We start from the raw sequence: 27349 nt of genomic DNA, 5'->3' as shown, positions 1-27349 counted from the left end.
AAACCACAACACAGGGCCACCTCAGTTCTGGAAAAAATATAGCCCCTTATGAAGGAAACTTTGCAACGCATGAAACCCATTCAAAAAAACCACTTCATTACACAAGCTGGCTGGGACTCAGCCCCATTCTAATGAGGTCAGCAGTTCCTGTAGAAATGTTGAGGTGCCTCTATACGGCATTCATAAATGATTCAGATTTGGGAAGGTTTATTAACTTAGGTGCAGTGGAAAGGAAGTAAGTATATGAAAATCTCTGGTACTCTGCCTAGGTTAATAAGAAAGCAGGAGGGGAGGCAATTCTGAGGTACCTAAGTGGCTCTGTAGGAGTTTGTTTGGATCAAGCAGCACTCCAGTCAGCACTAGGCACTGATAGACACAGACTGACCCCTCAGGTTTCTCTGCTGTCCCTGTAACACCCAGTCAAGTACTTCTTTTATCTCAGATCCATTATTTTGAATATCATGGCTCTCCCCTCAGCTACATCCTGCCCCATCTAAAAATGAGTTGACTGCATGGAGATAGAGGGAGAAGTTAACATCTCACAGAGGAGAGTCACTGCAGCCCAAATCCTGGAGCTGAAGTCATGGGCTGTTCCGTTATTTGTACGTCACTGGCAGATAATACCATTTCCTTTCTGATCCCATAGCTTTCTGCCACTTCAGTATCCCGGGCAAACAATTTTACCTCATCTCATCTTGTATCTTTTGTTTTCTTCACCTTCCTTCATCTGTTGTAGTAGACCATTATATCTGCCAGCCTCAGAGAGATACATGTATAAGTAACCGTATCTCTGTACATTAGCAAAATGATAAGAGTTTAAAGAATACAACTTCTATAACAGATTGGCTTTTATCTTGTGTTCCATTCTGCTTCTCAAACTACTTGCCTGCATTTGAGTTTTTATAATTTTTTTCTCATTCTGTTTATGGCTTCTACCAAGCTTGGAAAGTGGAACCAGTATGGCTGCATTTGCACAAAGTTGTGCTTGAGCTAGATAAAATAGGAAGTATAACAAATATTTAGTACAAATGAACTGTAAGAGTCTAATTTGGCTTGAAAAAATTGCATGCTCATTAAGTAAGATCTGGTTTTGACTCTCAGCTTGCATTTATAAAACCAGTCAGCTGAAAAAACATTAACTACTGAATGTGGCACATTTTTACTCTGCAATTTTCCAGAATAGAGACATACTTTTAGCCCTTCCGTAAAAATTTCAGAATTAAAAACTTGCCTGATAAGTAGACACCTTCTTCATCTTCTTTGGCTGCATTTAACAGTGAATTCTCAAGGATCTGTGCTGTACTGATGATGACATCATTTCTTCTGACAACTTCAGGAAATGAGATTTTCAGCTGAGAATCACCACTTAAACCAATAACCTGATACCAACGCTTCAGGAATGGATTAAACTCCTTTCGTAAATGCTGTTCTACCAACGGTACCTGAATAAAAGTTTACAAAGAATTTAAACCAGAGCATACATAGGATTAAAAATACATGTCTGTTTGCCAGAAATGTTGTTAGGTGAACACATGCTTTGCGCAAAATATACTTTTTCAAAAAAGCAAACATCCCCTTATTCACTGCAGGGTAGGATTAAAAAAAAACCCCATCGAACACAAAAAACAAAACCAAGCACTAAAAATCCCAAACCAACCCCTCCCCTCCAACTGCTCCTATAAAATCTTTTTGTCCCAAGAACTGTGGCTTAACTGTGCCTTAGAAGGAACGAACAAACCATGCATACTCTGGCTCTTTAACTGAGCTTATAACATGCTATCAATTTTATTCTTACAGGAGGATATGGGTATCTTTTATTCTTTTAATAGAGTTCTTAAATGTATTTCTATATTTTAATACTACAATAAAAGATTATATGTGCTAAATTTAACTGTAAAAATTACAGCAATTATCAGAAAATCTGACAGAATATTCCCTAACTACTGTGAGACTCATTAGGTGGCCTTCAGTACCAAATCCAAACACAGAATGTGAAAAATATTTTTATTTTTTAAAATATGAATTTAGTTCTATTCATTCTAACATGAAATTATACTTTTTCCAATAATGTGGTTATTAGGGCACATCTAAATTTGCGCTTGCACTGGGGTAAACTAAAATCATTCATGCTTGCAGCATGATGATGGTGCAATGGAGATGACAATCTAGAGCTGTATGCCTTTAAACATAGCTACATCTGGAGAAGCTGAGAAATGTGGTTATATTCATTTTACAAGTTCTATATTAACAGTGCATGAAGTTTGAAAAATACAGTTTTTTAAAAAATGGACCAACGTACCTTATTAACAAGTACTATAACTTTTCCAGGCTCTGATGCTCTTTTCTTCTTATCCAAGTGATCTTTGGTAATGTAAACAGCCACTCTGGTTTTACCACTGCCGGTAGGGAGACATATTATAATATTCTGCCCATTCAGTGCTGGCTTTGCAACTTCCATCTGGTAATCTCTCAGGATCAGATCTGGCTCAGGTGAAGCTCTGCTCTCCAATTCACTGTCATCTAAGGGTACAAAGAAATATAAGTATCAAACAGGAGGCATAGAACATTTATTAGAATATTGAACAAATGTCAAAGGGAAAAATATTGATTTACTATCATCAGAAGCATCTTCTGAATAAACAGAAACAAGGCATATTAGTATAGGCAATGCTGCTCTGTGGACCTGTGCAACTCTGAATCAGAACTGCTCACATCCAGCCACCAACCAGGGTAGGTAGAATAAGCCACAGTATTTCTTCACCCATCTATGTTGACATGACTATTATTATGTATGAATTCAAATGATACAGTTCAGTAGCACTGGGACCAAAAAAGGTTGTGTTCAGAGCTGCAGTATTTATAATCTAGCCAATCTTATGTGACGTTCTCTTTCATCAGTACTAAAATTTATTTGGTTGCAAGTGAGCTACCTTTTTAAATACTTCCCAGAGGATGAAAAAAAGGATGGAGCCATAGAAAGAAAAAGATAGGGACCACTTAAAAAATAATGGAGTTATAAAGATCAAATAGATCAGAAAATTCAATTGCCCATACAAGATAGAGCTAACTGCAGAATGTATCACACCTATTCATGGTAGATTGCGCTGCTTCCAGACTGACTCATACACAAAGCAATCGAGCTGTTCACTAAAAAGCCATATACATTTGCCACCTGAAGGCAAAAACCTTCCATCTATCATATAAAATGCAATGGCAGAGAGTTCAGGTCTATGGCTCACAGGTGAAACAAACAATGTTCAAAAGTTAAAAGTGGAAAAATGCTGTTGCATTATTTCAGGCAGTAAGAAAAGCACATCAAGTCTCTTGAGTTTACATATGTTTAGGAAGTCAGAAATTATACATATTAATATCAGAGGGATTTATTTCAATGGAGTTTTGGGCTTTTGTTTTTCCCTACAGATATGTTTAAATCACCCTCCAAGCATTAACTGTCCTCAGTTAAGAAAGGGCACAAATTCATTCTACTAGACTAAAAATGAGGGAAAAAACCCTATAGTTTTATTTCCTGATGATATCATTAAATGAAGAATCATGAGGATTTTATTATCACTGATACATTACACACAAAATAAGTATATTTTTCTAGTATCCCTGATTCCATTAAATAAAATTAAACTAACAAAAAGTAATGAAGCTTGATAAAATACTGCTGATGGAAACATCCAAATGCCATTCTTAAGTGTTTTTTGCTTGTTTTGCCTTTTAGTGTGAGTGCAGTACTACCTGGAACACAGGGAAATTCACACCAGAGAGTACTTGCTGTTACTTATCTGACTTCTACTACTCTCTTTTGAGGAAGAACGTTGTTTGCTTTCTGGTTGGCTAAATTCAGTAGTTCAATCATATTGAAACTAGCACTTTATCACCCATCTGTTTGGTTAAATTTCAGTTCCTTAACATCCTCAATTAACTGTCCAGGCCTAAAAAATATTTAACTTAGCTCCATCCTAGCTTCCTCAGCCCCTGTTTAGATAAAGGCTAATACAAGAATCTTTTCACAGGATATGATTCCATTAAAGAATTTTCATCGGGCACAGTATAACTTTAGGGAAGTTGTCTGCCTTTGTACAAGCCTCATATGAATTGCTGCTCTGGGCTAAAAGAAACATGATAATTATTCTTCTATTGTCTTAATTCCACCATTTTTCTTAAATGTAAAATGATCCTTGCACAGAAAACTGCGACTAAATGCACATGATTCTTTGCATTAAAATCCAAATCATGTCAGTCCATTAAGACACTATCCAAACATCTCTGTTAATACAACTTTAGTGCAAAATTTCAAATTAGAAAATCCATAAATATCACAAAGTCTGTCTGGATCTCCTTAGCTTTTTTTCTCATAGTTGCTCTCACTGAGTTTACTAGGTATAATTAAAAAGCATGAATGTTTTTAAAAACATTTTAACTAGTTGTTTTTAAAGCCCACATGTAAACAGAACATACAGCAAGTAAACATTGGAAAAAAAAACTATTCTGCATTCTTCACATAACTGCAGTGATTTATTTTTTCCTGCTGGACTACTGGACATAGCCAGTGCCCAATTTACTTCATGGGAGATTTTTCAGGAATGTAAAAGGATCAGGCCATACATATATATGTGCTGCCACATACCAGTAGCCTAGCTCAGCCTGACCAACTGATACAGTGTGACTGTCCACAGATCAGAGAAGTTTCTGTGCCCAGACATTTCATGTGACACAGTGAGGAAAAAAAAATACAATGTGACTGATGAGTCACCTCAGTTGATGCGGAAGTGCAAAGTATATTCTTCAGAATTAGCATACATAGACTAAAATCCTAGCTATAGGGTAGCAATTTAGATCTGAGATATCCTGAATTTTCTGTGTACTTGCAAAATACATGGATTTTAATATTTAAAAAGCTTGAAACTATTTTAAAAGCATTTATAGTAAACACTTTGCAGCCATATGATATATAACATTTACATTGACTTTACTGATCTAATACTAGCTTTATTAGGCAGAGCTGGCCTGAAAGGTACCCAGGTTGTTTCTAGCCCTTGAACAAGACACAGTCCCAGCACAAACTTTATAAAGGCTAGATTCTAAAAGGTAACTGGTTCCTCTGGAATTCTGTGTAGGCAAACACAGGCTGTTCACCATGATGGACAGCTGAAAATTCGTTCTGCCTGAGGTCTAAGATTGAAAAAAAGAAGAAAAAAAATGGGATGTCTTTTACAACAGCAGTGTTTAATTGGGCTCGGAGTATATATATAGCAAGTTCATATCTGTCTGCAAAATATTATGTAAACACAGTCCAATATTTAGTTTAAAACTATATTTAGAACTCACACATATGTTTAAATGCGAGATTTGCAAAGGTCTTCAGATAGTAACCTCCATTGATTAGGCTGCTTTTACAAATAGGGCTACTGAATTACTTAAGTCCAAAGTGGACCATTGTTACTGTTTTGCAGGTACCCTGGAAATGCTTCTCCTCACCCTCAGATGCCTCTAAAGCATGTCCTATTCCCTCTCACTTACCCTATGCAGGGGCCAGGCACAATCTAGCTCTTCTCTGAGAGCAAAAGAAGCACATATATGTGGCAGCATTATGAATCTCTGTACAGGCAACTGCACTGGATGACTTCTGGAAGTCCCTTCCAGCCTATGTGATTCTGTCATCCTGCATTACCAACCATTTTGTATGATGACGATGTCTAAAGACCTATTCAGACGACCTCAGTAAATCAGCTCTTTTGGGGCTGGGACTTAAGTCCACACCCATAAAAATGGCATCTGTTTCCCAACAAAATAAGAGGAAGTCTTGCATCTAAATACTGTGAACTACAGCTCACAGTGAAAGCCTTCCATTGATTTTTGTTCTAGCCCATTCACAGAGTGCTTACCCTCCAGAGCTTATTTTTCAATTACTAAATAATAGAAGGGAAACATACCTGAATCACTGGTTGTGCAGCTCTGTCCCAGGTTTTCATTCAAGTTACTGACACTTCCATCTCCTATGGAGACATCTGACTCTAAATAAAAAACATACACAAATGTAGTATAGTATATTTGCTATACAAATATAAATAGCAAAAGCATATTGTTTGCTCTTTCCTCAAGTTGTTACAATAGGCTAGACAAATGTCTGGCAGGGATGGCTGAGGTATAATTTCCTTTATTAAACTTTTTCTTAGGTAAAGAAAAAACTGAACAATACAATTCATTCTCTTATGGAAGAAAATATGGAGTGGAAGACGAAAATCCAAAACATAGCAGAGGTAAGGCTATGTGGGTCATGATTTATTGTTGTCAAGCATCTATCTTGTGTTTGCTTGAAAGCAAGGGTCCAGACATGACCGCCTGCATGATCCCCTCTAGTCCTATTCTTCTCTATCTTTTCAGAGAGCGAAGTGCCAAAAAAAAGAAGGAAAACCATGTTGGTCTACTGGATACACAGCGCTTCTGGCAAACTGAAGACATTCTCTTTTACTCCCTGTAAGCCATGTGAGTTATATCTGTAGTAGAAGAAAACCAAAACCAGAACTGTGATTTTTTATTTTAAAAAGGGTTTCTTCACGTAACATGAAAAGAGTTCCCAAGTAAATAAAGGCAGAGAGGAATTATTAAATCTTCCAGACTGTCTGCAAGTAAAAGTAGAGACCGACAATCCTGTTACACCCAACAGAAGACTGGGACACTGCCGCAGAGATCAGGCAAGTTTACTGGAGACATTCTAATGTTAAGCTCTCCCTCTGCTGGGCAATCAATGTATTACACTGACTTTTCTTCAGTCACAAGCGTAATTTACATAACTAGATTTTCCAAAACTCAGTCCTTTTAATATCTAGAGATACACAGTTCTTCTGGAAAAATCTGCTGCAAACAGCCTCACCCTGCACTGTCAGCTTACCTGCAGCGCTCTGCAACTGAGCTCATAGTGTGCATAAGAAATCAGTCAGAACAATAGCATTGACCTAGGTTTTGCTTAATTAGCTAGTGAACTTGTGTCCTATAGAGTTTTTCATAGTTTTTTCCAGTGAATATCCCATTATTGTCCATATCCATATTGTCCCCAACAAATAATTCATAAAGCAAAACACATGCTGTGAATGACAGTTTAGAACTGAACAAAAGTTCTAGTGTCTTAGAATGGGACTACTGAAATATACACTACAAAATTTTGGTAAGTGAGGTGGAAATTAAACCTAGTCTGCGTTCAGTAAAAATATGAAGCTTTGACTTTCCTTTACACAAGTTTTGCTCTCCTTGAAAAGTGAATGAATAACAGAAACAAAACTGCTATTTCACAGAACAAGTATAATACAGACAACCAAAATGAAGCTACCTTAGCTACCACTCGGAATCAGGTATTTAAGTGTTTATTTTTAGTTTTTCTAACATAACCATGAAAAGTGATGCAAACATCTGTCTTGCTGTCCTATAGTTTTCATAATTTACTCCAAACAGACCTCAGAATCTGATCCAACTATGAATCACCACCATCTGTAGGAAGTGTTACGATGGGCCAGGGCATTAAAGACTTTAAGCACCTAAATTAAAAGCCTAGTGTCCTAGAAATCAATGCAATCAACAGAAAGGCATTTAAAAAATATATTCACAGCAGAAGCCTGATTTATATAAAATTTCCCTGTTATTATATAATAGCATGTGCTTAATATCACATGAAAAGACAGCATTGTGCTGAAAGAAGAAGAAAACCTCACCAGTTATAATCCATGTTCAAAGACCTGCGACAACCTATTAAGTAGCATTAGTGGGAATTCCAACTATGAAGATGACAATTGCTCTCTCTCTCTCACTTTCTAGGAATCCATGCGGATAGGAAAGAGAGGACAAAATTAAAATTGCATGTATCTATTCCATGTGGTCTCCCATCTAAAATGACCTACTGAAAGATGCATATGCAGCAGAGCGTATGCATTCACAAACTGTTTTGTACATAATTATCTCAATTACAATATGCAGCATGCATTACAAAATAATCTCTCAACAAAACATCAGTGGTGAAGTGAAATGCAAAATACTCATCTTCCAAATGAAAAGTGAATAGAATAATGTTTTCCTTTTTCAACTCTGGCAACTTTCTTGAAAATTTTAAAATAAAATAATAAAAGAAAGCATTTCCAAAACAGTGAAGATAAAAGAGTTGATATTCTAACAGCTGTTTTCACCACTTTTACTAGTCTTCCCTTACAGTGCTACTTGCACATTGTAATGCAGCATATTCCACAGAAAGGTTTTCAGTCACTTTGCACTGACTTATAACTAAGTATAAAGACAATGGAATGCAATGAAAACAAAAGGATCTATGCGCTATTAATTAAAAAAGTCTTTCTCTCCTGTCCTGTGCTACATTATGTCTAGAATGTTTCAAACATCAGAAAATATAAATGAAGGACCAAAATATAAACAGGCTATTAAAACTGGTCCTACTTTCAAATCAACGGGCAGTTTTTCTAATCTGAAGCATTAAGGGACATTTTATGAGACAGTATTGAAATCTCCAGTTAACTACAGCATAATTATTTCTTCCAATCAACTTTTATTTATGAAACAGGCCTTGAAAAACAGAGATGCTATTTATTTAAATTGTTGTTTATACAGATAACTGTAGCCTTAATCCAAGAGTTTCACTTCTGACATTGCAAACTTACTGCTTTTGTGTTGTTTTTTTGTTTGTATTCTTATCTGCATTTTTGCATGCACAATTTCTCTCTAGTTTTCTTAGGCTAAATGATCTATTTCTGCTTTGTCTTTATGACCCTACTGCCCTCATACCTTCTGACTCCCTCTGTCTCAGCTACTCCAATAAAAGGGTCAGAGGAGGCTTTAGATACAATGCAAATTGCAGTAATTTCAAGTGACTTGAAAAAGCTTCTTTCTCCTTGCAATTTGTCCTTCTCAATACATGAAGGAATGGTGAGAGTGTACTGCAAAACTGACAACACTTGACAGCATCAAATTGCAAATTAGGTGGGTTCCCAGCCTACTTCGAAGAAGAATCTGGGCTCCAGTTGTATTTTCAGCTTCCTGGTCTAAAAATACAGATCATGAGAATGGATGGAAATTGAAAAAGACCTAAGTGCAGTTAAGTCTGTGTATACAAGTGCATAGAGATCGAAGCTTATTGCACTTCAAGATGGCTGAATGGGAGCCAGTTCCTCTACAGGAATCTGCTACTCATCTTCATGCAGCACTGTCTCCTGGCAGCCCTTGCTACGTTGCATCTACACTGCTGGTATAGTTCAACTCAGAAGTGCACGTTTACAGTGAATCTGTCAGTTGTCCCCACTTGTACTACTTTGGTTCATATCACAGAGCTGGTTTGGATCACAAGAAATGAAGTTCTGTCAGCTGAAACCAAATGAGATGTGTTCCAGCCACTTGCAGGCATACAGTCCACACCAGACTGAAGTCAATCCGAACCAAACTGCCAGAATCCATGTAGTATGTACACCCTTAGCACCATTTCACTGAACAGATCTGCTCAACTGCACAAACTGCTAATACCCACTGTCTATTAATTTCAGTACAGTTCAGTGCTGAGGACAGCATAGTTTTCAGGCTAGAATTAGCTTGTGTCAGGCTAGTTAACAGCTAATAGATCTAGTTCACTGTAACCCTCAACCTGACAAGAGTCGGGTAAAAGATCAGGCTAACAGCAATGAAAACCTACTCTCAGGGAGGCTGCAATTAAGAGCCTTAGTCTTGCCCTGAAAGGATCCTAGCTAAGAGTGAGGATAACTCAGGCTGATCGTTCTGAATCATCATTAAATATTTGGCACCTCTTCTTTATACTGCCAAATCATGTTCTAATCCAGGAAAACCAAGTTGATATTTTTGCTGTAGTTAATAATTCACTACTTGCTACAAAACATTGTGATATCCTGTTAATATCATGCTAAATGAGAAATAGGCTACTACTGTTGCACACTGAAAGGCTGCAGTTTTCAGAGCCAATTTTTTTTTTTATCTATTCATGTTTGATAAAAAAAGAGCAGCCTTAGCTGTCTTACTCCTTTGGCTGAGCAAGCCTACTAAAATAATTTCAGGCAGGATTTATCTCAGTTGTAACTATTGTTTGAGCTCCATCTGAACTTGTAACACGTATGAATGGTTCCTTAATCATACAGCATATGTTTGAACCATTGGTTCCCAGCTATGTCTGCGAATTGTTGCTGGTAATTGCTGTTGCTCATAATCAACTCCCAAGGAACATTTTTAAAAGTGGATCCATATGAACAACAGGCCACAATAATTCCTAAAAATTTGTACTAAAAGACGTGCTTCTGAGCATGTGATGTACGTGACAATGGTTGGTTGATGCTCTGTAAATATAAATCCTTAAAATAAACAGAAAAATTACTTGTTGAACAGCACTAAAGGACCTACCAAAACCAAAACTGTTTTCCAATATAGAATTACCAGTCTTCGAGAAAGAAGTACTTAATAGAGCTGCAGTTATAGTGGTACAGAAACATTCCTCTTGATTTAAACTTTGCCAACACTGGGAGGAGTTGTCAATGTAAACCTAATGTTTTCATTGCATAGTATAAACCTACCATGAATAGGTCTGAAATAAAGTATTCATTTAATAATATTAGTATTTTTAATTAACAGTATTAAATATGTTTGAAAATAACTAATTTCTTCACAGAGTAAATTAAAAAATAATAATACAAAGTTGTTAAAAGTGCTATTTAAGAGGAAAGGAAGATCATTAACGTTGCTCAATTATAAGAAAATCAAGCAGCCCACAGCAGATAAAACATCATCACTACAATCAGGGCATAGAAAATGTCTACATGAAGGCTGCACATAGTGTGCTACAGATTTTTGGGCCGTGTCCTCCTAAGCCATTCTGTATGGTGCTAGCAAATTGGTTTCTGAACCAGCTCTTACCTTTCAGATTAATTAGTTCCAGTATGACAACATAGTCTTGTCCTAGAGCAACTCTTTGAACTGAACAAATTTATAGATCGGACCCTTAAAATTGCTATTGCTGTTAATTCATAGGAAGAAATGGAATTTACTGCTTCCAGAAAAATCAAGATTTACTTTTTTCATTCATTCCCTTCACCTCGACAGTACCATGTGTTCCTGAATTTTTGAGCAAGATGGGAGCTAATGCACCAAGAACGTTCTCTCGGTTACTTGCAGTTACTAAAGTTTAACTGGTACCAGCACAAAATACCAGTAAGTGGACGTACCTGAAACTACAGAATTCTTTCCAATAGATGTTTCCAATACACTGTTCTCACTGCTGAAACTATCATTCACATCTTCTTGCTGTTTCAAATCCTCCACTATGGCATATCCTGGTTGGCTTGTAACTTCTGTTTCTTCGTTTGTACTATTCTTCATCCCATTTTGTCTATTCTCTGTTCCTAGAAAATAAATAGAAATTCCACAGCACTATAAAACATTTAATTTCCTTTAGTGTGGAGCACAGAAAACATAGAACTAACCTGTATTCATCATGCACATAATGGCATAACATATGGTCTTGGTCTTGACTTTAAAAACATTATAGTTTAGAATGTTGATGTTTTTATAAATATTTATTAAGAAAGTTGTCGGTCATAAATATAAAATATTTGCAGTCACTATAAAGATCTGAAAATTGAATCTGTGGACTAGACCATGTTTCCTACCTTCTCAATTCCATTGGTCCTGTAAGCTCATAAATGAATGTACCTTACAGCAGGACTTCAAAACTTGCCCATAAAACAGAAAACCCAAGAGAACTTTCACAAAATGTTTTCCCTCCTTCCACTTCTTTGTCTTATTTCAAATATGGAAATAATTTCTCTTTGACTTCTCTGTTCTTTTATTTTTATTAGACTCATTGTAGAACTAGGCATGCTCCAAAGGCAAAAAATGCTGTTCAATAAATTATAAACATTTTTTACAAAAACTGTGTAAGACTGCATTCCAGGGTTTTCCAGATTTGGAACTCAATTACTCTGCAACTAGAAATAAAGAAATCAATAGATTTAATTTATTTTAAGATTTATTTTTATAAAGTTCTCAATTTCTATGTGTAGGTGTCTGCTAATAACAACAAATCATTGGGGATCAACCCAGAGTGATAAAATGTAGCACCACTCTTCTCCTTCCAAGGTACCCAATGAACCTGTTCTTTGTTTTCCCTGTCTATGACCTTACATCAGTGGATGCTACAGCAATCACACACTTTACATATCTACAAACATACAGGACTGTGGACATGGAAAATTTCTTATCCTCTGGTAAGAGTAACACAATTTATGCTTTACGTATTTATCCGTACAGTTTCTTTTAGGGCCTGCATTGCCCAAGATTACTGAGAAACTGTGGAATAAATGCATTCACTCAGTATTGCATCAAACAACTGAATTAAACTTAAGTTTTACCCTATATGGTCTGCACTATACTGAAAAGTCAGAAACGCAAAGTTTGAAAAAAACAGAAAATAAAAATATGAAAAGAATTTTAGTAACTTGCATATTTGCTAAATATTTATTACTTTGTTTACCTTACGGATAAGAAAGTAACAAAGGCAAGAATTTAAGCCTGACAAAGCTGCAACACAAAATGCCAATTAGGACCACAGTAGCTGCTAAGCTATTCCCAGCATCTGACTTTCACTCAGAACTATCCTCTGAGGCTCTAACTTGGTTGTTCTTGTCCTGCAGACTGGAACACTCAACCACCTTTGAACCTCACACTCAAATATGGCAGCTGCTTATCTGTGTCTGGCATAAGACAGGTTGATTCCTGTCCTCAACTGGAAGAGACACCTTCACGCCCCTCTTATCCCAATCTTAATGCATTGTCCCATATGCAGTAACTAAAAGTACAGAGACATAGTTCTCGTGAGCTCCTCAAGCTCCTCAAGGCTGAAGCTGCTAAACGGGAAATCTGTTAAAAAACTGTAAGTCTCAAAAATCTTATAAAATGTATATGGAGTCCAGTAAAAAATGAGGGATAGAGTATTTGGAAGCTGCTTCCTTTTTCATATTTTAGAATCCAGGGGAGCAGCTGGGATAATTTTACAACATCGTAAACCTTGTACAGGAATAAAAAGTAGTAGCCAAAAACCTATAGCTCTTTTAGTTTCATTTCTGTAAATAATTTCTTTACTAGTCTATTGTATTATTTATAGTAAATTTTGTACGATGTCTTGAGACTTATGAATGTCTTATCCCCAAGGAGACATACTGCAGTGTACTTTAAAATGCCGTATACATTTGTAAATCATTCTGTAAAGAAAACACTAATACTTGTGTTGATGGAGAAATCCAGAAAAGGTTTGTTTTGTTTGTTCAAATTAATCTTCAGAATATTTTTTATGAATGATTATAAAAACATCACATTGGAAACCAATGGGTTATAAAAGGTAACGATTCAGTTTAATTACAACTACATAGATATTATTGTATTTCTGACATTGCTTAATAAGGTTTTTTAGTGTTTAGGAATCTATTGAATAAGCTGTTAAATACCTTGATTTTGAAATCCCCAGACAAGTCTCAGTGTCACAGCTAAATCAATACAGTGAGAACCCTGCATTGTTTCCTAACCAACACTACAAAAAAAGCGATTAAAAAACCACACTAGTGGTGGTTTTCACACTAGTGAAATAAGATGATTACCTCCTGTACTTCCGCTTAAATCATCTGCAAGGTCTCCATGTTGGGTTTCACGCAGAGCAATCAAAAAAGGAGAGAACCAGTCTTTCTTCTGCACTATTCTGCTCAATAGCTCCCTTGCACCATCTCTGTTCCCATGATACTCAGTAACAGTGTGGATCTGGTGAAAACAAAAAAAAAAACCCACAATCCTGAGACAGACTTTGGAAATGGTTCAGGGAAGTTAGTAAGAATTGTATAGGTACAAAAGCACTTCCCTGTCATCGTTAAAGCATACTTAAAAATAAAGATATAAAGTGGGCCTGCCACTCATCAGAAGAGACTTGCTGCAGTTTTGTCCAACCTCATGTTTATTCCATATGGTTTTGGGTAAGATATATAAAACTTAGGAGACCTGGAATTTAATTGGAGACTGGTAGTACTGGACAATGGTTATAATAACCACTAAATAATAATAATAATTATTATTATTGTGAAATGATAATTGCTGCTTACACTGGTTTAGGGAATAGCCAACCTTGATTAAGGAGAAGTGATGTCATACACCTTACCAAAGCTCAGACTTAATCTGTAACATGACCTCATACATAAAATGGAACATTTCCCTTCTTAAACTCTGGCTTCATCATCTCAATTCCCACTTAAAAGATACAATAGCTAAGCCTCTCGCAAGTGCCTATTGCCCTCAAAAAAGCTACGGAAAAGTGTCCCAAGGCTGTCATGAGCAGAACTTGACATCTGATCATAGGAGGAACAAAATGACCATCCCAAAAATAAAGCAGCCCGAATCGGGTGTTTAGTCCTCAAGGGCAATTTTCTTGAGGCTTGAGAGTCACGCATCCTGATATGCCAGAAAACGGGCAGACACAGCAGTGGGAACCCCCGACTGAGATTCAACACTAAAAGGAAGTGCATGGGAAGTGGCAGTAGGGAGAGGTAAACAAAAAGGAATATAGAAGTGCATTAAGAAAGTCTAGGCATTGTTGGACTTGAAACTGGCAGGAATGTGAAGGGTAATGAAGGGCTTAATGGAAATACCCGCAGCAAAAAGATGACCCGGGGAAACATGTGGACCTATTACCAGGGAATGGAGCTGGTAACCTCCTAAAACGCCCCTGCCTCTGCCTGCTGTGTTACCATGCTTGGCTCCCCATCCCTTAAGGTGCAGCTGGCCCTTACTGCTACCTGACAGTCACCAGACAAAATTATGTATATGACTGTCATTTAACTGAGCTGGAGCATTAAACTACCTAAAAAGTGGATGCAAAAGCTCAGAGTGCAAATATTATGTGTAGTTCCACCATTAGTTTGCCAGTTTTCCCCTTATTGCTATGGCTAGTGTTATTTTAATTTCTTCTTCTAACACTGTTTCAGGGTATCCATTTCTTTGGGTTCCAAATAAGTTTCACACTAGTCCAGGCAAGTCATTCTTAGCCAAATGAAGTAAACACTGGCAAATGTTTTCATCAAAGTTTAACACTTGCTCTTTCTTGTCAAACTGGTATTTCTGCTGAGCTTCACTATCCAGTATGATACTCCTTAGTGAACTTACGGCAAAAAAGGGGAAGGAAGGTCTTGCTTTATTTTAACTCAAGTATTCTCTAGGACTTTACAGCCATCACTACTTCCTAGTATGGTTCAGGGGCCAGAAGACACTTAATGATCTTCTGAGTCTGTGGCAAAATGATAAGTAACAGTAAAGCCAGCCATATTCTTTCCACTTAGACACTGGCTTAGTCTAACTCTCTGTTCATGGCATTCTTCTTTCCCTGGTTCTTAGCTGGCATTCCACCTGCTGGCCCATTGCCAACAGTCCTCACTGGCTTACTTGGAGCACCATTTCTCTTTTCCTCCAAGTTTGGATACTCCCCTTTCATTTTTGCACTTACAAGGCCATTTCTAGCTGTGGCTTCCTATCTGCCCCACAGCTCCTGGGGGTGGCCAGTGTCTGTGGCACTGCCTGGCACCCAGCCTGGCACGCGAGCCACTTACCCGATCCAGGTCCTCGTCCTGGAATATGCCCATCTGCAGGCACTTCTCGGCCACCTGTATGGTCTGCATTCTATCCACCAGTGTGCTGTGGAGCAGCTGCACCAAGTGCACGCAGAGGTCGTGGTCGGCCTCCTCGGCCGGCGAGGGCAACTGGCTGAGGCTGGGGTTCACGTAGCAGGCGGCCAGGCTGCAGCCGCCGTGCTCCAGCGCCTGCAGGAACTCGTGGAACCAGCCGCAGCCGCGGGGTCCCCGCTCCACGGCCCGCAGCAGCTCCTCCGCCCCCTCCACCTCGCCCCGCTGCAGGGCGGCCGCCCGCACCCTCTCCCTCTCCTCTGCGCTCAGCGAGGGAAGCCGGTCCAGCACCGGCTGCACCCGGATGAACTGCTTCAGCCGCGGCCTGAAGCAGGAGATCATGTAGAGGAAGCGCTCGTCTCGGGACTCCTCTGCCATCGCCGCACTGGCGGCGCCCGGGGCGCCGGGACGCCTCCGCTGCCACTGGAGGACGGCGGGGGGCACGGGGGGGGGGGGGGAAGCCTGCAGGGGCGGCCGAGGCTCTCCGGCGGCGGGGGTCCGGCTCGGTGTCAGCGAGGAGCGCGTCCCCCGTCCCGCTCCGCGCCTCCTCAGGCTGCGGCCAGGCCGCCGGCCCCGCCCCGCTTTATCCCAGCCCCAGCGCCGCTTTCGGTTTCGTTTGCGGGCCCGGTGTGTGACGGCAGGGGCCGGGCGCGGCACGCCGGCACCGGGCGGGAAGGGCACGACTCAGTGTTACTCCTAAATATTTAAAAGGAAACCTTTAACAGGAGCCATGAGTTTAAAAAAAAACAAACATAAATGAAGCTATCCTTTACCTTCCAGTTTCTAGGGCCGGTCACTAGCCTGTCAGTTTTCTGCACCGGTGGCTCCCCGGGCAGGCGCCCCCAGAGAAAGGAGGCACCCCGGCGGTGCTAACCCCGGGTGACCGTGCTGGTCCGCAGGCATTTGCAGGATCTGCCTTTTGACAGAATACAGGCCTAAAAAAGGCCATCGGGGAAGTAAAGCCAACTTGTATATTGTAATGGTTTACTCTGTCCATGTGCTAAAAAGATTTTTTTGTGCCCTTGCCCCCCTTTTTTTTTTTTTTTTTAGTTTGAAGAATTGCACCTTGCATACAGAGCAGGAGGCTGTGATAAATGTAATAAACTTCCTAGAGGAGCTTGTTGGATAGTCTCTGAGACTGCCAGGACAGTCTCTCCCTGAGATGTGGCTTCACCCATGTGGTAGATGTCATTGAGCTTCAGGAGCAGGCTTGGTTTCCATTGTGGGGTTTTAGGGAACCTCACTGTGATTCCGAGGTAAGGCAACAGTTCCTTGACTCAATTTCATGTTTCGTGGCAAAAGGACAGAGTAAATAGAGAGCACCTGGAAGACTGTGTTCAGTTTTGGTCCTGGACAGTTCAAGAGAGAGTAAAAAACTGGAGAGGGTCCAGCAGAGGGCCAACACAATGCTTACAGGATTGGAGAGCTTGGCACATGTTTCAAGGAACTGGGTGTATTCAGCCTAGAGAAAAGACGGCTCAGGGTAGATCCAACCACAGTTTTTCAGCTCCTAGAAGTTGGGTCCTTCTTCACAGGGGTGCACAGGACAAGGGGCAATTGAAACATGTTTCTTCAAGGGAAATTCTGTCCAGGTATAAGAAAAAATATTCTCCACTGTGAAAACAATTAGACACTGCAATGTAGTGTCCAGAGAAGTAGTGGGAGTTTCCTCAATAGAAATATTCAAGACTTGGATTGCCAGGCCCCTTGATTCAATGCCTTACTTTTAAAAGGAAGCCAGATATCTCCAGAGGTCCTTTCCCAGCCTAAAATTTCCTGTAATTCAAACCGTGCCCTCAGCTGCTTGTCATGCTGAGACGTGCTACAGCATTCTGCTCTTGGTGGAACTTCCTTCAGTTGGAGGCTTCTTTTGTAGAACTTACTTTGTTTTACTTTCATTTCATTGCTGTCCTTTCTGCTTATCTCAGGTTTCACTCTTATTTCATCATTACTTTATTACTGCTTTATCCAAGTTTCGTTTGAAAGATTTCTGAAGAAAGTCTCACTGCTTATCTCTCCCACTATTTTTTCTTGTCTTCAGCACCTTGTTTGGATGACACATCAGTCTTTCTTGTAAGGTCTCAGGAGCCTGCAGGAATTACTTGGGTGCAGTGTGGATGGGTTGGTCGTATGTTTGTTTCGTTTCCCCAAGTTGCGTATGTGGCTGTGGCAATTCCAACCCAGTGTTATTTCTACCACAGCAACCCATTACAGGTTCTACGAGTTTGCAGACATTAAAAGGGCACTTGTGACTTACAGAGGGACAAAAAATCAATGCTATTTGGTTATTCTGGCTACTGCTAGGTTGCACAGATGATGGCTGAGCTCCTACTCTGTCCATTGATGATGCATGTATCCTGACTCTATTGCTCTCCTCTAGCTGGATGATTACACTCCTCAAACTCAGAGATTTTTGAGGCCTTTGTCCCTTTAAGACTTAACTGAAATTAGTCACAGGGTTCATAAGCAGGGGCAGGGCTGGAGCACAAGGCCTGCCCGACCGGGCGCCTAGGCAGAGGGGCTGCGCAGCGCCAGCGCCCGCCCTCGCCACATACCGAAAACCTCCCTTCGCCGCAGGGTGGAAGTCGACGCGTACAGCTGGGGAGGCGGCTCAGACGCAAAGGCCGAAGCACACGCAAAAATAACACAGATACTTCAGCGCCTCCAGGAGTTACATTTAGGGGCGCCTTGTACCAGAACGGCGCTCCCGCCGCCGCAGGGGCCTGAGGCGGCGGAGCGGCCTGACGCGGCGCAGCTGAAACGCGCGGGCGGCTCCGCGCACGCGCCCACCCCAACGGCCGGTCTGGGCTCGCGGCCCCAGCCGGTGGGCGGGGTTTCGGCTGGCCAATAGCAGGGCCAGGGCCGGCGCTACGGCCGTTGCGGCCCCTTGGCAGCCGCCCGAGCGTCGGCGGGGTGAGTGCCGGCCCCTGGCGGGGCGGCCCGGCCCGGGCAGGGCGCCTCCTTCCCTCAGGGCCTGGCCTTCGGGCTCGGCGGGGCCGCGCTGGCGGGGCGGTTGCGGTGAGGCCGGGCCCGCGTGGCCCAGAGGAGGGGCCCGGCCCTCCGCGCCTGCTGCGGGGCGGGTGACGGGGAGCGTTGCAGCCGCCCCTCTCTGCCGCGCACAGGGGCAGGCTGGGCTGCGGTGGAGGGTAGCGGAGGGAAGTGTTTCCTCCCGGCGCTAGCTGCGGGACCGGGCTGCTCAGCCAGCGGAGCCGAGCAGTCGAGGCGGAGGTGTCTGAGGGGAGGCGGGCGGTTGAGCAACGACTGCAGCCGAGCGACCCGCGCCGCCTGCGGGCCCTGGGCCGGGGGTAGAGCAGGTGCCTTGGGCCGAGCAAACCCAGCGGGTAAACTTGCGTTGCACATCCTTACACAGAAGGAGCTAGGGACCCCGCAGCACCGGGGTCGCTGCTTACCTACTGCCCCGATGCTGGAGTACAATTTTGTTTGTACCGTTATTCCCCGTATGCAAAAAAAGTTGCATCATATTTGGTGTTTCTTGTGCCCAGTGCGGGGGCTGCAATGGTCATGGACATGACACTACCTTTTGTAAAAACAGCATTTTACAACGGACTAATAGTACAGCTGGAAACACTAGTAGTAGCTGTTAGAAAATGGGAGAGCACTTACAACAACTACAGCACTAAGAGAAATGTGTAAGAATTTGATGCTGTTTGCATTACACGTCCTTGTGCAAGAGGAAAGCTGCTCCGACGCTTTTGGTTGTTGCAGAAGAGATGAAAATATCTAAGTTGCTTCGCTACTCAGTCTAAATAGGGTCACCAGAGACTTGCTGCTTAGTTCTCATGACAGTGGTGTTCAGTAGCTTCCATATGGCGTAAGCAGGCTGGACCTTTGTGTGCTCCTTAGTCATTGTTAGTTAAAACTAAATCTTTAATTGTTGATACTGTGTATTTGGGGATCCTAAAATCTCTTATGTTCCTTTGAAATTGCCTTGCAGTGCTATAGCTGAAAATGATTCTTGTTACAGAACTGGCACAGATGATATTAGTGGCAGTGATGGCTTGTTGGGCTTTGCTTCTTTCAGGACTATAGGTCTGAGACTGCTTCTGCAATATAACAAAGATACATTTTTATATGTGATCTGCAGAAGCTCTTTGCAGCTGTGCTAAGGAGTAACACTGGCAGCTTGGGACAAAAAAGATGCCTCTTTCTCTTTTCCCAAAGACTTGCTGATCTGACTGGTGTAGTGTTTATTTTTACAGGGCCATGGGTTTTGTATTCTGTCACTTTCTTGTTGGTTGCTGTAACTCCGATGTTCCTCTCGGGTGATTGTGTGGCATGACAAGCCTTGCGTTATTGTATCTGTCAAACTTCAACTGTGTGATTGTATTTTATTTTTCTTAGGCACTTAAATGCTTGAATAAAATATCCCATGTTTACATATAGGTAAATTAAGCTTTACTTTGCTGTTATAAGTAAGGGCAACATATCAGCACAGAGAAATCTAGAAGCTGCTTGTGAAATTGTGATTCTTGGATACTTGAAGCCACTTCAAATTGTATGTGGCCTAGCCTGAAGAGGGAACCCCTGACACCTGTTGTGGTACCTGCATAAAAGGAAAGTACTGTGAACTCCTGGCATAGATAAGTGACTGAATAAACAGTTTAACACTGAACAGGAAAGACTGATCCAATAGCAAATGTAGGGAAAATTAGATGATTAGAACTTAATGTTCAGAACTGCATTTTTTTAAAATTTTGTTAGAGTATCTAAAATAATGACTATAGCATTCTGCAAACAATATTGCCAGTGCCCATAAAGTGTCTTCTTAAAAACGAAACCACTTCCACCCCCAAAGCAAAACAAAACTTAGAAGTACAATAGTAACTTTTTTTTTTTTTTTCCTTAGAAAGCTTCCTTGGTAATGCAGTCAAAGGGATGTGGAACTGTTTCTGGAGTTGTACTATTCTGTTTTGTCACCAAGTGTTGTCTAAAATCCTTTGAATGGAGGTCATTTAACAATAAATCCAGTTGTAGGACTGAGTCTGAAACTTATTTGTTTTTTTAAATAAACAGTGCAACAGGTGTTTCTTAATCATGCATAAGTGTGGTGGGTTGACCCTGGCTGGATGCCAGGTGCCCACCAAAGCTGCTCTGTCGTTCCCCTCCTCAGCTGGACAGGGGAGAGAAAATATAACGAGAGGCTCGTGGGTCGAGATAAGGACAGGGAGAGATCATTCACCAATTACTGCAATGGGCAAAACGGACTCGACTTGGGGAAATCAGCTTAATTTATTACCAATCAAATCAGAGTAGGGTAATGAGAAATAAAATCAAGTCTTAAAACACCTTCCCCCCACCCCTCCCTTCTTCCCAGGCTCAACTTTACTCCCGATTTCTCTCCCTCCTCCCCAGCAGCGGTGCAGGGGGATGGGAAATGGGTGTTGCAGTCAGTTGTCTCTGCTGCTGCTTCCTCCTCAGGGGGAGGACTCCTCTCACTCTTCCCCTGCTCCAGTGTGGGGTCCCTCCCATGGGAGACAGTCCTCCACGAACTTCTCCAATGTCAGTCCTTCCCATGGGCTGCAGTTCTTCACAAACTGCTCCAGCGTGGATCCCTTCCACTGGGTGCAGTCCTTCAGGAACAGACTGCTCCAGTGTGGGTCCCCCACGGGGTCACAAGTCCTGCCAGCAAACTTGCTCTAGCCTGGGCTTCTCTTTCCGTGGGGCCACAGGTCCTGCCAGGAGCCTGCACTATCTAGTGCGGGCTTCCCATGGGGTCACAGCCTCCTTCGGGCATCCACCTGCTTCGGTGTGGGGTCCTCCATGGGCTGCAGGTGGATATCTGCTCCACTCTTAACCCCCATGGGCTGCAGGGGCACAGCCTGCCTCACCGTGGTCTTCACCATGGGCTGCAGGGGAATCTTTGCTCCCGTATCTGGAGCACCTCCTGCCCCTCCTTCTTCACTGACCTTGGTGTCTGCAGGGTTGTTTCATTCACTCCTCTCTCTGGCTGCAGTTGCGCAGGTTTTTTTTCCCCGCCCTTCTTAAATATGTTATTCCAGAGGCGCTACCGCTGTCACTGATGGGCTCGGCCTCGGCCAGCGGCAGGTCCGTCTTGGAGCCGGTTGGCATTGGCTCTGTCGGACACAGGGGAAGCTTCTAGCAGCTTCTTACAGAAGCCATGCCTGTAGCCCACTCGGTACCAAAACCTTGCCATGCGAACCCAATACAATAAGGTACATTTTCATTGTAACATAGACGTATTTCAGGCTATCAAGGTGAAGATACTGATTTTTTTTTTTTTTTTTCTCCCAAAGTATTGCAGTTATAGATGCCTGGAATGCCAGTGACAATGGGACAGCCAATGCCAGGAGCGGTACCAAATATGCCTCATGGTGCGTGCTCTGGATGTTCTGCATGTGCTGGTACTTAGTCTGCTGCTGCTGACCCCATGTTGACTTACTTCAGTGTCATTGCTGGACAGGTAAGATAATATAAATGATATAACTATATAATCAGCTGTGAAAACAATCCTAGTAAAGTTTTGTTTCATGCTTTTTTTCTTCAGTATAAATACCTTAGCATAATGTTCCCAGTGATAATCATTCCTCTTCAGGTAAAATGTACAGTTTTCAACAGTAATTGTAATTGTAGTTGACAGTAGAGTTTACAGTACTACAGACTTGATAGACATGTTGCTCTTTAATAAGATAAAATTAATCAAAATATGTTGGCAGTTCACATTCAGATTCTCACTGCCATCTTGAAACAGTGTTTCTTCTTTAGGTTTACTGTACCTTATTATACGTGTTAGTGCTATAATTCTGTATGCAGATAACAGAACCTTAAAAGCCAGTTGTGAGACTTTTGAGACTAGGATTTTGATTGACTCCATTCTGTACTGCACACGGAGCTTGGCTAGAAAAGTATAATGCAGACATATAACTTCCCAGGTTGGCGTTGCACGGAGGTGGAGTCTCCGGAATGGATGATTCATATTATGCAACGTATTTCTTCTGGCATGAGGTCCTAAATCTGACATTTATGTTTTTTAAGATCACATGATTTTTGGAGTGGAGGGCGGGCTCATAAATGTTGTGAGACTAGACCTATTTTTTGTAGATATGTATGGGATGTGCTGGCTTTGCAAAGTTACGTGGTGTTTTTTAAAAAGGAAGTATTAAACACTGTAGATATTTTTATAATGTTGTTAATAGATAGTGATAGGAGTTCTTGCATTTCATATGACTTACAGATGGTAATATGACAACTGCAATGTCACGTGTTTAAAAGGAGAATTCAGTAGTTCAGTATGGGGGGAAAAATACCAATGGAAGGTGGCAAGGATTCACAGAGGTCGTGTGCGCAGCCCCACAGGTTATGAGATGGTTCTGGCTTCTGTGGTGCTGACATGCACCTTCTCAAGAACATAGATCTGCAGAAGCAATGTATTGGAAAATCTCCAGTTACAGGTGAGTGACCTGCTTTTTTAGATTAGAGGGGCTTCTTTTTTTCTCTTTATATTTTAAATTCCATAGGCTCTGGATCTCAGTGCTTCTATTTCTGCTTAACGTCCCTGCACCAGGTGAATAACAAGAGGAGATTCGATGGGTAAAAGGAAAAGCATCTATTATTTCAAAGTGGAAATGCTAACAATTTGGATACTAAGTATTGAAAGCAAAGGTGTCATAATTTTAATCAACTTGCTAATTATCTTCACATGTAAATTCTACATTAGAAAATTCTATAACTTTGATAGTGTGTTTGAATATGTTTAGTGGATGTTTAATTACCTGTTCACCTGCTCACTGTCATTGATATGCTTTAAAGCAGAGAATTCTGCTTACTGCTTCCAGTGTAGGTCAGGTACTCTTCTCTTACAGTGACTATTTAACAGTGTAAGAACATTTTAGGTATCACTACAGGTAATCTAATGCATGACAAATCACTGATATTTCTTGCAAGTTAAATGTGAATTGTCAACTGTGACAAAAGTATTTGTTCCACAGGATGGAGAAGTAGATGCTGAAAAACTGCAGAGATATCTAATGCAGTCTGGAATCAGTGGAACCTATTATTGTAAGATACTGAGTGTTTTGCTATGGCAGCCAGGCAGGTATAGCTCAATGTTAGAGAGGTTACCGCCACTGCCTTGCCTTCTGAGGCACAAAGTTGAGAAGAATGGGCTTTTATGCCTAATCTAATTCTGTCACTCTTCAGAATTAAATGATGGTGTTAAGGAGGCTACTGCAAGATAGTAAGTTTGTGTATCGGTTGGTTGTGTAGTAGACAGACTGAAAAAAACAAGGGTGTTTTTAGTATCGGGCTACTTTAATGTTTTTTGGTTTTTTTCTAAATTGGGTTAAAAAAATGAATTCATGGTCACTGTCATTGCTGAAACTAATTATTAAAGATAATACCAATTACAAACTTCTGATCCTTTTTTAAATTACCCTTTCAGCATTCAGATTAGAAACTTGCAGAGTTACGATATCCCATGTAGGATATATCCTTGTACATATAGGACTTTAGTGGAATCTTGGTATCACTTTGAATCTGTTGGTGATTATGAGAAACTTGAATGTTAAATTCTCTAAACTGATAACTTTTAATACTAGTTTTGTTTGAGCATTTATAATGGGGTGTAGATACTGATTATGGAGGTGTATTATTTGTATAACTGCTTTATTTGACTTGCATGTCTTGCACTTTGTAATTTTACAGAGTGGCTTCATTCATGGTAAGCTGACCACCAGCAGTATGAGCATTAGAAATCAGAGCTTCCATTAAACTTTCACAGTTTCTCGAAAGTAAAATTAAGATAAAGGTATGGTCATCATTCCTGATGGTGTGTTTAACTGAATGCATGCAATTGTAACGAAATAATCAAAATACCTGTAAAAATCACTTATCTTAGTATTAACGCATAATTCAATTTGCATGTTAATATTGAAAGTGTAATTCTTTGGTTGGTATTCACTGCTCTTCTCTTCTACTGCAGATTATTACTGTGACTAGTCCTGCTTGTTAGTGGTGTAACTACTTTATTGCTATGGGAAGTTATTGCTGGATCACCACAGTAGACTGTAGAAGTTATTGCTAGAATGTAGGTAGCAAGATGTGAACTGTTCAGCTGATTAAATCATTTTTGGACATGCTCTAACTAATACTATGAAATGAGGATTCATTTTTGTTGCTAAAAATCCAAAAGCAGAAACAGCCTTGACTATCTCTTCATACAATTTTGTGAATGCTTTTCATCTAGTAGATAAGTTATTTCTAATATTTAAACTTGTGGGTCCCTCCATCTGTCAGGATGGAAGCAGGCCATTCCTTTTGAATCTCACTGATGGTTAGTGTAACTGTACTTGTCACACTTCCAAAATCTCCAAACAGTGACTTGCCTGTTATTTCCTCTTCTAGTTCTTGCAGCGCACCGTGGCATTCTGAGTGCTGAACTGCTGGAGGAAAAGAGGATCACCAACCTGTCAAAGTTCATGTTTGGAAGAACTGCTGTGAAGGGAAGCTATTGTGGAGTTTTTAACCTTCCTACTTGATAAGACAATGTGCTTCAAATGAATACTTCCATTTCTAAGTGCACGATTCATAGCAATAAATACTTTCTGCATTTTACTGTATTGAGAAGCATGGCTTTTTTTATCTGTACATGTATAATTCCAGACAAGTAAATTTCTGTGTTAAGCTCAAGAGCTTAATGAAAAGGAAAAGCTTATGGTCATACATAATAGGCAGTGCCTTATGAATAGGTAGCTTGCTTACACAAATAAACATCAGGTACCCTAAATGCTATATGCATTTTTTTCATTAGTAGTGTGGCATACTGTCTCAGATGGCATACTCTGAAAAATTCTGCTGATTTGGAGAAACTAGATCAGTGGATTCTATTAAAAAACCAAAATGTTCTAGGCAAAACTTTCTTACTCCTCCAGCTTGTTGCAATACAATGGTTTTTTTTTCTGGGAGGCAAGCTCAAATAATGCTATTTGAATACAGCTGGAATGGACTTCAACTGATTGTATTTTTTTAATCCCACCTAAGGCTTTTCTCCAAGGAGATCTGTGGGTGTGGTGGTCTGGGTTTTTTCTGTTTGTTTGGGTTTTTTTTGTTTGTTTGGGTTTTTTGTTTGTTTGGGTTTTTGTTTGTTTGTTTGGGTTTTTGTTTGTTTGTTTGGGTTTTTGTTTGTTTGTTTGGGTTTTTTGTTTGTTTGGGTTTTTTGTTTGTTTGGGTTTTTTGTTTGTTTGGGTTTTTTGTTTGTTTGGGTTTTTGTTTGTTTGTTTGGGTTTTTTGTTTGTTTGGGTTTTTTTTAAGAGCTCAGCTTGTCTCAGAAGCTTTCAATGCCTATTCATCTGGGTGAGTAAAATTACCTGTTGAGTAGGTCTTGCATGGTAAACCCATTCCATGGTTCACTCTAAATTCTCTAAAAGAAAATGATTCAAGCAACGGAAGTGTCTGGCTTGAAGACAGATACTTAGACAGCACTTTCGATCAAAATATTTTGTGACGATTTGGGCCTCAATGGATAGCAATTGCCAGATTTTGTAACTAGACATTATCTTAGATTTTTGAATTCCTCAGCTGGTGAAGTTAGAGGGATATAACGTCCAGTTCTACTTGAGGGATGGAGGTCAATGTGGTACATGGGGATTGCTGTGTGCATAGGATTTTCTGAAAAGGTCTAAATTTGTGTCTGTTCTGTGTGCTTCAAGCCAGTGAGTGGTGTCCTGTGTAATCCTGTGCTTTTACATTTATTCCTGTGGTGTTATGAGTATACTAAATACAATTAAATTTTTTTTGCTCAGTGTTTTTGAGAGATGTATTCAACCCTTTTGGATCCCTGTTAGTGGTGTTGGCATTATAGTAACTAAACTCAAGTCAGTCACAAATGAAATGTTCCCATCGTCTTGCTCATGACTGAAATAAGTGCATTACATTTATTTGTGCCTATTTAGATTTCTTGCAAATAAGTTTTCATGGTGATATAAAATACTGAATATATGTGCAGTCTACAAGTGCTTTTATTTGTACAGTAAACGATTTTCCAGGACATCTTTTCTGAAAGCAAATAACAATTTTTATTAACTGCATTATACAAAAACCTGTTACACAAACAGGATTTGCTACAGCTTGTAGTAGTGAAGCATTTATCTAGATTAATTTTCAAAACTTCCTTTGTATTTCCAACTTTACATTATAAAGTTTCAATATAGAAAATGTAAATAATGCATAAAAGGGGCAAATGCTTCCTGTGGGAGGCTTTAATTTGGTCCATCTAATTTCTATTCCAAAGAGAATAGCCATATTTTGCATTCATTAATAATCAAAGAACTTCCCAAGTGGGCATTAAACCCCACCCCCCACCCCCCCCAGTAGCTAGATGAAGAAAAATGTTTCTTCGTTAATAATGCAGTTCTATCTACTACTCATACATAAGGGCACAGTGAGAAAAAGTAAGCTTGCCATAGTGATGCCTTCCTGCAAGTACAAGCTCTGGGACATGCTCCTTTAGTATCCTTGATAAAACTTGGTGTTTTGATTTTCTCAGGTGATCAATTCTGTGGGTCTTGTTTGTTTTTCTTCCATTAAGCTTAGCTGCTAATATACTGTTTTCATGTGTAGAAAAAACATGATGTATAGAGTAGATGTTATAAGTGACACCGGGA

At 40.4% G+C, this 27349-nt stretch overlaps 1 protein-coding gene and 1 long non-coding RNA gene across 3 annotated transcripts in view; one reads left to right on the top strand and one right to left on the bottom strand.

Annotated features, from left to right (window-relative positions):
• The window catches only part of IFIH1 (interferon induced with helicase C domain 1), a 29431-nt gene extending 13071 nt beyond the window's left edge, over positions 1-16360 (bottom strand). Inside the window, exons 1-6 of the mRNA XM_009462003.2 lie at positions 15639-16360; positions 13650-13806; positions 11223-11399; positions 5943-6023; positions 2300-2520; positions 1232-1442 (exon numbers count right to left, since the gene is read on the bottom strand). Of these exons, the coding sequence (XP_009460278.2) occupies positions 1232-1442; positions 2300-2520; positions 5943-6023; positions 11223-11399; positions 13650-13806; positions 15639-16088 (1297 nt within the window). The 5' untranslated portion in view covers positions 16089-16360. The remainder of the gene's footprint in view (positions 1-1231; positions 1443-2299; positions 2521-5942; positions 6024-11222; positions 11400-13649; positions 13807-15638) is intronic.
• On the top strand, positions 16246-25744 carry LOC148052361 (uncharacterized). Of its 2 annotated transcripts, XR_015698724.1 has the most exons (6): positions 16246-18623; positions 21986-22152; positions 22924-23140; positions 23678-23747; positions 24393-24495; positions 25092-25744. It is a non-coding gene; the product is annotated as an uncharacterized LOC148052361 (long non-coding RNA). The 2 variants fall into 2 exon arrangements; XR_015698723.1 differs by lacking the exon at positions 23678-23747.
• Positions 25745-27349: the final 1605 nt, after the last annotated feature.

The sequence above is a fragment of the Nipponia nippon genome, unplaced genomic scaffold, assembly GCF_047370975.1.
Source record: "Nipponia nippon isolate SJK-2023a ecotype South Korea unplaced genomic scaffold, ASM4737097v1 scaffold_5, whole genome shotgun sequence".
NCBI lineage: Eukaryota > Metazoa > Chordata > Aves > Pelecaniformes > Threskiornithidae > Nipponia > Nipponia nippon.
The sequence above is the reverse complement of the archived record's forward strand: the minus strand, read 5'-3'. Positions and strand labels throughout refer to the sequence as shown.